This window comes from Pteropus vampyrus, unplaced genomic scaffold (genome assembly GCF_000151845.1).
Source record: "Pteropus vampyrus isolate Shadow unplaced genomic scaffold, Pvam_2.0 Scaffold336, whole genome shotgun sequence".
NCBI classification, from domain to species: Eukaryota; Metazoa; Chordata; class Mammalia; order Chiroptera; family Pteropodidae; genus Pteropus; species Pteropus vampyrus.
The window spans coordinates 2,019,551-2,034,891 of NW_011889117.1; the positions used below are offsets into that span (position 1 = coordinate 2,019,551).

The following is a 15,341-nucleotide window of genomic DNA, read 5'->3' on the forward strand; positions in this document are numbered from 1 at the left end:
TTAAATGTGAATAGATTAACAAACAATATAATCAAAAGTCAGAGATTGTCATACTGAACAAAAACTAAAATCTAAAACTAAAAACTTTATGTTGTCTACAGTAGACATACTTTATATTTAAAGATGCAAATGATTGGAAGTAAAAGGAGGGAAAACCATAAGACAGCTGGAGTGGCTATCCAAATATCAGACAAATTAGACTTTATGACAAAAAGTTATTAGAGATAATGAAGAACATTTTATAATGAAAGGGTCAATCAATCAGGAAAATGTAACAATTATAAACATATATGCATCTACTTGAACAACACTATAAACCAATGAGACCTAATATGCATCATCAGAACACTCTATCCAACAGCAGCAAAATGTATATTCTTCTCAAACACACATGTACCTTTTTCAAGGACTGATCATGTTTCAGGCCATGAAACAAATCTCAATAATTTAAAAGGAAGTATAAACAATGGGTCAAATAAGGAAATCACTAGATAAACTAAAAAATACTTTGAGGAGAATAAAAACAAAAACAATATATCAAAACTTACAAGATATAGCTAGATTAGTTAGAGATAGGGGAAACATAGCTATAAGATAGGGGAAACATACCTATATTTAAAAAGAGCATCTCAAATCAATAAGTGAACCTTCAACCTAATGAATCTAGAAAAAGAGGAGCAATCTAAACCTAAATTAAACAGAAGAATGGAAGTAATAAGGATTAGATCAGATAAATAGAGACTAGAAACACAACAAAGAAAATAAATAAAACCAAAAGTTGGTTCTTTGAAAAATCGACAAAATTGACAAAACTTTAACCAGACTTATCAAGGAAAAAAAGAGTTCAAATTATAAAAATCATTACCGAAATTGTATTACAGAAATTAAAATGATTATAAGGACTACTACAAACAACTATATGGCAACAAATTGGATAGCTTTGATGAAATGGACAAATCTATATAAAGACATCCAATTGACAAAGAATCAGAAGAAATAAAAAGTCTAAATAGACCTATAACAAGTAAAGAGATACAAGTAGTAATTTTAAAACTTCCCATAAAGAAAAGCCCAGGCTCAAATTACTGGTGAATTCTACCACATTTAAAGAAAAATTAACATCAATCCTCGATAAACTCTTTCAAAAAATAGAAGAGGAGGGGACATTTTCCAGGTCATTCTATGAGACTAGTATTACCTTGGCACCAAAACCAGATAGAGACATTACAAGATATCTACAAACATCTCATGAATATAGACACAAAAAATCCACAACAAAATACTAGCAAATCAAATCCAGCAACATATAAAAAGGATTATACACTGATCAAGTGACGTTTATCCCAGGAATGCACAGTTGATTCAACATATGAAAATTAATCAGTGTAATTCACCATATCGATAAAGGACAAAATCCACACAATCTTCTCAATAGATGCAGAAAAAGTGATCAAAAAAATCCAGTACCTTGTCATGATAAAAACACTCAACAAATTTGGAATGGAAGGGAACTTATTCAACCTGGTAAAGGTTATCCATCAAAAAACAAAAACAAAAACCCACAGGTAACATCATACTTAATAATGAAAGACTGAAACTTTCTCCCTAAAATCAGAAACAAGATAAAGATTTCTATTCTTCCTACTTCTATTCAATATTGTATTTGAGGTTCTAGCCTGAACAATCAGGCAAGAAAAGGAAATAAAAGCCATCTGGATTGGAAAGTAAAGAAGTAAAAGTATGTCTACTTAGAAATGACATGATCTTATACATAGAAAATTCTAAAGAATCTACCAAAAAAAAATTAAGGCTAATCAACAAGTTTAGCAAGTTTGCATGATACAAAATTAATATTTAAAAATCAATTGTATTTCACAAAAAAACAATAATTGTATTTCTGTGTACTAGCAATGAATAATTCAATAATGAAATTAAGAAAAGAATTCTATTTGCAATAGTATGAAAAAAGAATAAAATACTTAAGAATAAATTTAACAAATGAAGCATAGGATGTATGCACTCAAAACTACAAATCCTTATTGAAAGAAATTAAAGAAGGCCTAAATAAATGGTAAAACATCCTGTATTCATTGACAAGACTTTATATGTTAAGACAGCAATACTCCCCAAACTAACCTACAGATTCCATAAAGTCTCTGTTAAAATCCCAGCTGCTTTTTTTTTTTTCCAGAAGACAATGCGTTGATTCCAAAATTCATATAGAAGTGCAAAAGGCCCAGAATAGTTTCCCCTGCCCACCAAAAAAATACTTGGAAAAAATTGGGGATCCACACTTCTGTTTTATTATTATTAGTTTCAAGTACACAGTACATTGGTTAGACATTTATATAGTTTATGAAATGATCCCCCTGACTGCTCTTTCTCTCCTCTGGCTCTCCACCTAGCCAATACATTACTGCTGTGCTCCCCATCCCTGGGACCATCTATCAACTGCTAGTTTGTACTTGTTTAACGCTTCACGCCTTTCTTCCAAGCTCCCAATTTCCCTCCCCTCTGGCTATCACCAGATTGTCCTCTATATTTGTGAGTCTGTTTTTGATTAATTTGTTCTTTTTGTTTCTTAGATTCCACATATAAGTGAAATCATATGGTATTTATCTTTCTCTGACTTATTTCATTCAGCATAATAACCTCTAGGTCCATCCATGTCATTACAAATGGTAGGATTTCATTTTTTATGGCTGAATAATATGCCATTGTATATATGAACCATAACTTCTTTATCCAATCATCTGTTGGTGGGCATTTAGGTTGCTTCCATATCTTGCCTATTGTAAATAGTGTTGCCATGAACATAGGGGTGCAAGATCTTTACAAAGTATTGTTTTGGTTTTCTGTGGATAAATACCCAGAAGTGCAATTTCTGGGTCAAAAGGTATATCCATTTTTAATTTTTCAAGAAACCTCCAGACTGTTTTCCACAGTGGCTGTACAAATCTGCAATCCCACCAACAGTGTATGAGGGTTCCCTTTTCTCTACAAGGACCCACACTTCTTTATTTCAAAACTTACAACAAAGCTACAGTGATCAACACAGCATTTTACTGGCATAAAGACAGACATTAAGATCAATGGAATAGGACTGATACTCCAGAAATAAACCCTTACATTTGTGGTCAATTGATTTTCTACAAGATGCTAAGATAATTCAGTGGAGAAGGAATAATCTTTTCAACAAATGATGCTGGGACAACTGGATATCAACAAGCAAAAGAATGAAGTTGGAATCCCAACCTCACACTATATACACAAATTAACTCAAAATGGATCAAAGATCTAAGTATAAGATCTAAAGCCATAAAAGAGTTAGAAGAAAACACGGGTGTAAATATTGGCCTTAGATCAGGCAGTGGTTTCTTAGATATGATACAAAAAGCACAAGTAACGAAATTAAAAATAGATAAAATAGACTTCATGGAAATAAAATATCTCTGCAGTACACTATCAATAAAGTGAAAATATGTCCCACAGAACAGAAGAAAATATTTATAAATCATATATCTGATAAGAATCTAGTATCCAGAATATATAAAGAACTCTTACAACACAATAATAAAAAGACAAATAACCCAATTTTAAAAAGGCATTTTTCAAAGTATATCATTGGCCAATAGCACATGAAAAGATACTCCATGTCATTGATCATTAAGGAAATGCAAATCAAAACTATAATGAGATACCACTTCACACCATCGAGAAAGGCTATAATAAAAAAAGACAGACAATAAGTGTTGGCAAGGATGTGGAGAAAGTGGAAAATTCATACAGTGCTGTCAGGCATGTAAAATGATAAAGCCACTTTGGAAAACATTTGACAGTTCCCCAAAAGTTAAAAATAGAGTTACCATATGACTCAGTAATTCTACTCCTGGTATATATACTCAAGAGAATTAAAAATGTATGTTTATACAAATACTTGTACGTGAATGTTCATAGCTGCATTATTCATAACAGTCGAAAGGTGGAAACAATCCAAATGTCTATCATTTGATGAATGGATGAACAAAATATGGTATATTCATACAACAGAAGTATATAGCCATAAAAATGAATTAAATAGTGATACATGCTACAACATGGATGAGCCTTGAAAACATTAGAAGTGAAAGAAGCCAGTCACAAAGAACCACATCTTGTACGATTCCATTTATATGAAATGTACAGAATAGACGATCCGTAGAGAAAGTAGATTAGTAGTGTCTAGTGCGGGGGGCATGGGGTAGTGACAGAGAGTCACTGTGAAAGGATACAGGGCTTCTTTTGGAGGTGATGAAAATATTCTAAACTTAGAGTGTAGTGATGAATACATAATTCTAAATATGGTTTTTAAAACATCAAATTGCATACTTTGGGTGAATTTTATGATATGTGAATTATATCTCAATAAGATGTTACAAAGTAGTAACAATAAAATGATCTTGAATATGAAAAAAGAAGCAATAGCTGCTTAAATCGGTGGCCGGCGAAAAATATTAGCAATTATTTTGTATATAAAGAAAAGTCTCTGGAGTTAGATTAGACGAGGTTAATTCTCTCTTTGTGCTTTCTCAATCCACAGTCTGCTCGATCTTCCTCTGAGTCCACAGAGAGAATAAGGAGATAGAATTGTAAAATGTTAGACCCGAACACTCTTGTACTGATAAGGAAACTGAAGCTGGGAAAGTCTGAGCAGCTAGTCCGAGGTTCTACATTAGCTGATACAAGTACTGCAACTAGAAGTTGGGACTCCTGACTTCTGACCCTGAGCTATTGCTACTATACCATGCTATGAGAGGTGGCAGGACTCATAAAATGCAGAGGTAATGGGTTTACTTGCAGTGCTTCTCTGAAAGTTCAAGTCCAAATCCAAAAGCAGGAGAGGTAAAGAGGCAGGAAAACAGTCGGATGAGTAACTCTTTTTAGGGTGAAGGTATGATCCTCATTTCCAGGAGGTTCTAACAAAGTAGAGAGTCAATAGAAGGTTCATCTCCCTATGCATGTGGATATTTGTTCATAGCTGTGGGACCTTGGATAAGTCAGTGTCCTTCTCTAGAGGGGAGTCTATAACTTTTAAGATAACTTCCAGCTCTGATAGCGAGGATTCTTAGTTCTTAAGTGCAGACAGCTTGTGCATTTAGACAACTGTAAGAGTCCTAGCGATCCTATTTGTCTTTACGAAACCACCTCAAAATGTTTGGCTTAAGCTTATCCCGCCGACAGCCAGACTATTGGAGGTTCTGTTGGAGTTTACACAAGAAATAAACAAATCTGGAATAAATTTAAACAAGTGACTCCCGGCTTGGCTTACTGTATTTCCCCCATCTTATAATTCAGTTCGACATGTTATGTCTTGATTTTATACCTCCTGCCAGGTGGTCTTAGATTAAGTTTCTATACCCTATTTTTCTTCCAATTCAGCCAACTGTTGCTGGGGCCTATTTGATGCACAGCATTGTGCTATCTGTTCTCAGGGATGCAGAAATGGGTAAAATATGGTCCTTGCCCAGGAGCTCATAGTCTGGAGGGAGAGGCATACAAAAAAACTCATTTAACAAAGAAGGAATGAAAAAGGTACAAAATAACTATAAGCTATGTACTGAGGAAAAGGGATCAGGGAAAGCTACACAGAGACCACAGATTTCACCTGGGCCTTGAAAAAAGAGAAGAATTTCACAAGGTGAAGAGAGGAGATGTATCTCACTTCTTAGGCTAAGATCTTTGAAGGCAGAAATTATGTCTTGTTTATCAATGTGCTCCTGACTGACACCCAGAAAAATACCTAACACAAGGGAAGAGCCCAAACATGTTTGTTCAGTTAATGAAAAATGAGTGGATTCTGGACTGATATCACAACACAAAGGCAAAGAGGGTGGAAGTGCTTCTTTAGGGAATGGTAAATCGTCTGATGTGGCTGCTCTGAATATAGTTTATGTAAGGCAATGTTGTGGAGATAAAATGAGACATTTGGATACCAAATTAAGAATGCCATGCTAAGACTTATACTTACTTCTATAGTCAGTACTTAACTATTTCCTCCTCTAAGGAAATAATACCCTTGTTCATCTTTGTATCCTTAATACCTAGAATAGTACCAGGGATTTAGAAGATAGGCAACAAATGGCTGGATGAATGAATGAACCAAAGATTTTTTGAGAAAGAAAGTTATTTATTTCAATCTTCAGCTTTAAAAATAAGAACCTCGTACTTTTATATACAATTTTATAGTTACAGAAACACTTTTTGCTATTATCTTATTTAAAATTTTGATACACCAACAAGTTCATTAGGAAAGAAGGACAGATATTATTCTCATTTCCAGTGTACAGAAACAAAAACTCTACTTCTAACATCCTTTCATCTGTCTGAAGGACTGGTGTATGTGTACCTGCATATGACACTTGGGCTACACTAAATTTATACATAATATTTTAGTTCTTCAATAATAAACTAATCTTAGCTTACGGTAAATTTGTTACTTTATAAACTTTTTTTTTAAAGCTTTTTGACTTTTGTAATAACACAGCTTAAAACACGAACACATTGCACAGCTATATGAAAATATTTTCTTCCTTTATATTCTTATCCTATAAGCTTTTTTCTATTCTTAAAATCTGGGTTTTCTTTACTTGAATTTTTTTTTTTGTTTAAAAACTAAGATACAAACACACACATTACATCTACACAGGGTCAGGATCATCACTATCACTGTCTTCTACTTCCACATTTTGATCCACTGATGTTGTTCAGAGGCAATAACACACATGGAACTATTGTTTTCTATGATAACAATACCTTCCGGAATACCTTCTGAAAGACCTGCCTGAGGCTTTTTCTGAGGAGGTGTCGCTCTTTTCAGAAATATGTCCATGGTGGTTTGCTTGGCTTATTTCTTTTTTTTTTTCATCAGAAATTTGCTTATGAGCAGCTAATGAACCATAAACATTCCTCTCTATTAATGAAAACATTTTAGTATTGGGGTCCATATTTTCAAACTTGTTTAAGGAGTTTGTTGCTCCTAAGCAAGACTGTTATCCTGTCCTTAAAAGCCTTGAAACCTGGCATTGACTTGGCCTCTTTATGGTAAAAGTCCTTTCAGGCATCTGTTTCCAGAATAGAGAGGTTTCATCCATACTGAATACTGGCAAGCAATTTTCCTCCTCAATCAGCTTATCTAGAGTTCCCAAAAATTCTTCAGCTGCTTTCACATCAGGACTCACAGACTCACCAATCGCTTTAACATTATGTAATGAATAATGATTCTTGAATTGTTTAAACCACCCAGAGCTAGGAGTTAATTCAATATCAGAGTCAGGTCCAAGCTTTTCTTTCTACATCACAAATAAACGTTTTGCTTTGTATGTAATCATGGTGCTGAGAGTGATACACTTTTAAGTCTGGTCTTCAATCCAGGTCATTAGAAGTTTCTCCATGTCTGATATAGGCCCTTTTAAATTTTGTTAGCCTCATGCCTTCAATGAAGCATATCCTTTAACAGCTTCCATCACTTTGTTCTTATTCTTTAAGATCATAGCTATGGTGGAATGGGACGTGCCAGACTGGTGAGCAATAATCATCACTGATTTTCCACTTTCATATTTCTTAATCACTTTTAATTTTGTTTCTAGGTTAATCACTTGACGTGGACTCTTACTGGCAACATTAACGATGGATTTTGTATGCTTAGAGCCCATGATGAACAAAACAACACAAGATTAAATCAAACACAAGAGAAAATGACGTGATCAAGAGATGGTGGTAAACACAAGATGTATGAGGCCACTGCCAGCCTAACATTGCATACTGTTTTGCAGCAAACTTTTTTTACAAGCAGAAAGAGTACACTCTGAAATAACACTAAAATATATACTATAGTAAACGTATACACTAGTAACATAGTTGCTTATTTTCATTATCAAGCATTATATACTGTACATAATTGTACGTGCTGTGCTTTTATATGACTGGCAGCACAGTAGGTTTGTTTACACCAGCATCACCACAAACACATGTGTAATGCATTGTACTACTATGTTATGATGGTTATGAAGTCACCAGTTGAAAGGAACTTTTTAGCTCCATTATAATCTTATGAGACCACCATTGTATATATTGTCTGTTATTGACTGAAACGTTGTGCAGTACATGATTATACTTTGATTTTTATTCTGAGTGATAAGAAGCCATTGGAGAAGAGGAATGACATGATCTGACTTCTGTTTGAAGAGCATCACATGGCTACTATGGAGGAGATAGAGCTTAGGGGGCACAGACAAACTGAGGGAGCCCCAAGGATATATACACTCCCGTTAGGAGGTTATTATAATAATATGGATGGAAAATGAAGGGCTATGAACCAGAGTGCTAGCAGTAGAGATGGTGAAAGTATTTGGATGTTGGACATATTATGAAGATAGAGCTGATAGAATTTGCTGACAGATTAGATGTGGGTATAAAAGAAATAGAAGAAAAAAATTGACTCCAAGAAATGCAAATTAAAGCCACAATATGATGGCACTACTTACCCACCAGAACAGTTAAAATGAAAAAGACAACTCTAGGAAGGAAGGGTGGGAGGAAGGAAGAGAGGAAAAGACAGTATTGGTGAGGATATAGAACAACTAGAACTTTCAAACACTGCTGTTGGTAATGTAAACTGGTACAACCACTTTGGAAAGCTGGTAGTATCTACTTGAGCTGAATATATGCCTCCTAGGTATATACCTAATGGAAATACTTACATATGTTCAGTTAAAAACATATATGTGATTGGTCATAGCGGCATTATCTATAATAGCTCCGAAATGGAAACTAACCAAACACCCATCAAGAATAGAATGACTGAACAAATTGTGCTATATTTACATAATAGAATATATAGCAATGAGAAGAGACAAACTTAAATTACATGCCTTAGTATGAATTAATCTCATAAGTATATTGTTGAGCAAAAGAAGCCAAACACACAAAAAAATATATATGATTCCATTTATCATTTATATAAATTTCAAAGATATACAGAACTAACCTATTGTGTTGTAGACATCGGGATATTGATTACTTGGGGAGCTAGTAATTAGGAGACATGCAGGCTGCTGGGGTAATGGTCTGTTTCTTGATCTGGGTGCTGACTGTATAAATGTCCTCACTTTGTAAATATTCATTGAGTTATACACTTAAAATTTGTGCACTTTTCTGTATCAGCATTATGCTTCAATAAAGTTTACATTAAAAGGGATAACTCTGAGGTTCTTGGTCTGGGCAACTGGAGGCTAAAGTCATTTACTGAAAGGAAGAAACTATAGGACGAGCAGGTTTGGCGAGAAACACATAAGTTTTGTACTTAAACACATAAGTTTTGTACACATATGTTTGGCACTTAATAGGACACTTATTAGTATTGTATTGACACTTATTAGTATTTTCATCCAAGTGGAAATGCTGATAGGCAGTAGGTATACAAGTCTGAAGTTTGGGGAAAAGATTAGGTTGGCGACCTAACTTGGGGGACTCACCATATAGATAATATGTAAATCCATGAAACTGAATGCATCACCTAAAGTTTAGTGTAGATAAAGAAAACATTTGAGGACTAAACCCTGGGTGCTCCAGCATCTAAAGATCGGGAATTGAAGAGAAACCGGAAAGAAAATTGAGAAGCGGACAGTGAAATATGAAGAAAACCAAGACAGAGAGGTATCTCAGAGGCCAAGTGGAAAACAGGTTCCAAGGGGAAATGATCAACTGTAACAGATGTTCCTGGTAGGTAGAGTTAGGTAAGGATGGAGAGCGATTCTTGACGGAGGTCGTTGGTGACTTCCATAAGAGCACTTTGAGTGGTGTGGTAGAGACAAAAGCCTAATTGGAGTGGGATTAAGAAAGAAAGTAGGGAAACTAATTAGAGACAAAGAGTATAAATAACTCTTTTGATGAGTTTGACTTGTTTTATAGGGGAGCAGAAAAGTAGGGTATAAATAGAGTATTAATTCCTATTGAGAGAAGTGTGGGATAGAGTATTTAAAAGGGTTATGGGGTTAAGAGAATTGATTTTCTTTTAAGAAGGTGGATAATATAACTTGTTTGTATACTTATAGGAATAATAAATAGGGAGGAAATTCTTGATGATGCAGGGGATGCTAGAGTGATCTTATTCAGGAGGCTAGAGAGGATGGAATCTAACTTAGGGAAACTGACTTAGCTGAGAGCATGGACAATTCACCCATAGGAACTGTAGGGGAGACAGAGCACATTGGTAGAGATGCAAACAGGTCAGTAGATGTGGAAACTATCTTCTGATTATTTCTGTTTTCCCAGAGAATTTGGAAGCACAATGTTCAGCTGAGAGTAAGAGGGACATGGAATCGGTGTTTTGGAAGCAGAGGTATGAAATAGTCACCTTGGAGATAGCGAAAGTGTGAGTCTCAGAATTGGACAATAGTTTTGCAGGCAACATTTGATAAGTGCATCATACTTATCCACTAAAACTATGACTTTCTGGGTCTCGAACACAGTATTTTCTCCGCATCAGTACAATTGGACTTGTCATTAATCAAAACACCCATTTTTTACTTATGGTGCAGGCAAGATGGAGGAAACCCATTACAGCCTTTCTCTCTCACTGATTGTAATTAAAATCTCTGACCAAAATACAAAACAAAAAACTACCTGAAGACTGTGAAAAATTAATAATAACAGGCGGATTAGGGAGGGAAGTCAAAATTTGAAGACTGCCCACTATGGCAGTGGTGAATTTCCTGGTGGTGTTCTGTTTTTTTCTTCTTTCATCCCCTGCTTTCACCCAAGGGTTGGTCAAACCTGAGAACTGTACAACAGGTGCAGACAGTAAAAACTCCAAGGAAACCTCATCTCTCTATCCAGAGGACGGGGAAAAGGGGCCTTTGTGAGCTGGAGTGTGTGGGAAGAATCCCTACTTTTTTTCTCTCCCAATTCTAACCCAAGGCCCCCCCAACTGTGGAACTGCACTGTTATGGGGGATAGTGTTACTGACATAGTCACCTAAAACTCTGAAGAAAACCCATTTTTCTAGACAGAAGAACTGAAAAAAGGGGCCACTGTGGTATAAATGTTTTAAAATGTAGATTCTATTTTTATTCAGATATGGGGAAGCCAACAGATCAGGAAATGATTGTCACTAAAAAAGATGGTCACTTGAGGCCACACGAAGCCATAAGCAAGAACACTGAGGTCCATCACAGGCAGAGAGGGGCACTGGAGGAGAGCCTTTATTGTAGTTTTTGAGATTAGGGCACAAGAATAGTGACCTGGAGGTGATTGGGAGGCAGGGGCTCAGGATTAGTTAATTTGCATATGAAAGGCATACGGGAAAGAGTCATTTCCCATCTCTAGGAATCCACTAACCCTAGGAGGGGAAGTCCTCCCTGGTCAACAAGGCCCCGGATGTCAAAGCATCAAATACATAAACTAGAAAACCTGCTCAAAGTACCAAATATATAAACTAGAAAACCTGATTAATTACAGTGGAGACTGTGGAGGGAATCCCCTTTTTTTCTCTCTCTTTTCTCTTGCCACTTCACTCCAGAGGGGGTCTGAGTCGTATGGAACTATAAGACGACATGGGAGGCTGTGTGGCAACATGGGAGAACCCCATTTTTCTAGACAGAAGAATCTGGGAGCCAGAGAGTTGGGGCGGGGGGAACATTCCAGGAAGGAGAGAGCTGCGTGTGAACTAACAGAAATCCTGGGCCCATGTCCTCACTTTGTAAATATTCATTGAGTTATACACTTAAAATTTGTGCACTTTTCTGTATCAGCATTATGCTTCAATAAAGTTTACATTAAAAGGGATAACTCTGAGGTTCTTGGTCTGGGCAACTGGAGGCTAAAGTCATTTACTGAAAGGAAGAAACTATAGGACGAGCAGGTTTGGCGAGAAACACATAAGTTTTGTACTTAAACACATAAGTTTTGTACACATATGTTTGGCACTTAATAGGACACTTATTAGTATTGTATTGACACTTATTAGCATTTTCATCCAAGTGGAAATGCTGATAGGCAGTAGGTATACAAGTCTGAAGTTTGGGGAAAAGATTAGGTTGGCGACCTAACTTGGGGGACTCACCATATAGATAATATGTAAATCCATGAAACTGAATGCATCACCTAAAGTTTAGTGTAGATAAAGAAAACATTTGAGGACTAAACCCTGGGTGCTCCAGCATCTAAAGATCGGGAATTGAAGAGAAACCGGAAAGAAAATTGAGAAGCGGACAGTGAAATATGAAGAAAACCAAGACAGAGAGGTATCTCAGAGGCCAAGTGGAAAACAGGTTCCAAGGGGAAATGATCAACTGTAACAGATGTTCCTGGTAGGTAGAGTTAGGTAAGGATGGAGAGCGATTCTTGACGGAGGTCGTTGGTGACTTCCATAAGAGCACTTTGAGTGGTGTGGTAGAGACAAAAGCCTAATTGGAGTGGGATTAAGAAAGAAAGTAGGGAAACTAATTAGAGACAAAGAGTATAAATAACTCTTTTGATGAGTTTGACTTGTTTTATAGGGGAGCAGAAAAGTAGGGTATAAATAGAGTATTAATTCCTATTGAGAGAAGTGTGGGATAGAGTATTTAAAAGGGTTATGGGGTTAAGAGAATTGATTTTCTTTTAAGAAGGTGGATAATATAACTTGTTTGTATACTTATAGGAATAATAAATAGGGAGGAAATTCTTGATGATGCAGGGGATGCTAGAGTGATCTTATTCAGGAGGCTAGAGAGGATGGAATCTAACTTAGGGAAACTGACTTAGCTGAGAGCATGGACAATTCACCCATAGGAACTGTAGGGGAGACAGAGCACATTGGTAGAGATGCAAACAGGTCAGTAGATGTGGAAACTATCTTCTGATTATTTCTGTTTTCCCAGAGAATTTGGAAGCACAATGTTCAGCTGAGAGTAAGAGGGACATGGAATCGGTGTTTTGGAAGCAGAGGTATGAAATAGTCACCTTGGAGATAGCGAAAGTGTGAGTCTCAGAATTGGACAATAGTTTTGCAGGCAACATTTGATAAGTGCATCATACTTATCCACTAAAACTATGACTTTCTGGGTCTCGAACACAGTATTTTCTCCGCATCAGTACAATTGGACTTGTCATTAATCAAAACACCCATTTTTTACTTATGGTGCAGGCAAGATGGAGGAAACCCATTACAGCCTTTCTCTCTCACTGATTGTAATTAAAATCTCTGACCAAAATACAAAACAAAAAACTACCTGAAGACTGTGAAAAATTAATAATAACAGGCGGATTAGGGAGGGAAGTCAAAATTTGAAGACTGCCCACTATGGCAGTGGTGAATTTCCTGGTGGTGTTCTGTTTTTTTCTTCTTTCATCCCCTGCTTTCACCCAAGGGTTGGTCAAACCTGAGAACTGTACAACAGGTGCAGACAGTAAAAACTCCAAGGAAACCTCATCTCTCTATCCAGAGGACGGGGAAAAGGGGCCTTTGTGAGCTGGAGTGTGTGGGAAGAATCCCTACTTTTTTTCTCTCCCAATTCTAACCCAAGGCCCCCCCAACTGTGGAACTGCACTGTTATGGGGGATAGTGTTACTGACATAGTCACCTAAAACTCTGAAGAAAACCCATTTTTCTAGACAGAAGAACTGAAAAAAGGGGCCACTGTGGTATAAATGTTTTAAAATGTAGATTCTATTTTTATTCAGATATGGTGAAGCCAACAGATCAGGAAATGATTGTCACTAAAAAAGATGGTCACTTGAGGCCACACGAAGCCATAAGCAAGAACACTGAGGTCCATCACAGGCAGAGAGGGGCACTGGAGGAGAGCCTTTATTGTAGTTTTTGAGATTAGGGCACAAGAATAGTGACCTGGAGGTGATTGGGAGGCAGGGGCTCAGGATTAGTTAATTTGCATATGAAAGGCATACGGGAAAGAGTCATTTCCCATCTCTAGGAATCCACTAACCCTAGGAGGGGAAGTCCTCCCTGGTCAACAAGGCCCCGGATGTCAAAGCATCAAATACATAAACTAGAAAACCTGCTCAAAGTACCAAATATATAAACTAGAAAACCTGATTAATTACAGTGGAGACTGTGGAGGGAATCCCCTTTTTTTCTCTCTCTTTTCTCTTGCCACTTCACTCCAGAGGTGGTCTGAGTCGTATGGAACTATAAGATGACATGGGAGGCTGTGTGGCAACATGGGAGAACCCCATTTTTCTAGACAGAAGAATCTGGGAGCCAGAGAGTTGGGGCGGGGGGAACATTCCAGGAAGGAGAGAGCTGCGTGTGAACTAACAGAAATCCTGGGCCCATCCCCAAGTTGCAGAACACACCTACAGACGCTTAGTAAGGGCTTTGGGAACTGAACTACAATATGCACCATCATCACCTGAGTCCCAGACTAACCCATGAGTGACACATGAGGGGCAGATCCAAACAGCATAGCAAAAACTGCAAATGAACTGACATTGGAACCGCCACCCATAGAAGGTGAGACAGAATTTGTAGTATGAACCTGAGTTGACTTGATAGCTAAAATACAAATAATCAACATGCAGAGGATTTTCACAGGACTCGGAGTTCGATAATATAATATTCAAGATGGCTAGGATATAATCCAAAATTACATACCAAGAACCTTGAAATTCTGATCAATTTTCAAGGGGAAGGAAAATAAACAGATGCTAATTCTAAAATGACCCAGTAGTTAGCATTATCTGACAGACACTTTAAAGCAACTATTCCACCATCCTCCCTGAGGTAAAAGTAAACACCCTTGAAATGAATGGAAAGGTAGATAGATAGTCTCAGTAGAGAAAGATAAAATTGTAAAACAGAACCAAATGGCAATTATATAAAGCAAAAAAAAAAAAGTCTCAGTAGAGAAAGATAAAATTGTAAAACAGAACCAAATGGCAATTATATAAAGCAAAAAAAAAAAAAGATAAAAAAGATATATAAAGATAAAATTGTAAAACAGAACCAAATGGCAATTATATAAAGCAAAAAAAAAAAAATTTTCCTGGAGGAGCTCAGTAGCAGAATAGAAATGACAGGAGGTGAGGCATGTGGACATCCAGGGGAAGAGACTGACAGGCAGAGGGGCCAGGGCAAAGCGCTTAGACTCCACTTAAGCCTCCTGGATACTTACTAACCTTCAGAGTTGCATTGAAAACTTCCAGAGTCAAAGATTTCATGGAGTTAGAGGAACAAATTCACTTATTGGAATGGACCCAAATCACTTCAGAGACAATGAGTATAAATAACTCTTTTGATGAGTTTGACTTGTTTTATAGGGGAGCAGAAAAGTAGGGTATAAATAGAGTATTAATTCCTATTG

The 15,341-nt window shown here is 36.6% G+C and overlaps 1 protein-coding gene across 1 annotated transcript in view; it reads left to right on the forward strand.

The window, feature by feature from the left end:
* PROCR (protein C receptor) overlaps window positions 1–9,182 on the forward strand; it is a 19,122-nt gene extending 9,940 nt beyond the window's left edge. Inside the window, exon 4 of the mRNA XM_011378316.2 lies at window positions 7,626–9,182. Within this exon, the coding sequence (XP_011376618.1) occupies window positions 7,626–7,630 (5 nt within the window). The 3' untranslated portion in view covers window positions 7,631–9,182. The remainder of the gene's footprint in view (window positions 1–7,625) is intronic.
* The last annotated feature ends 6,159 nt before the right edge of the window (window positions 9,183–15,341 follow it).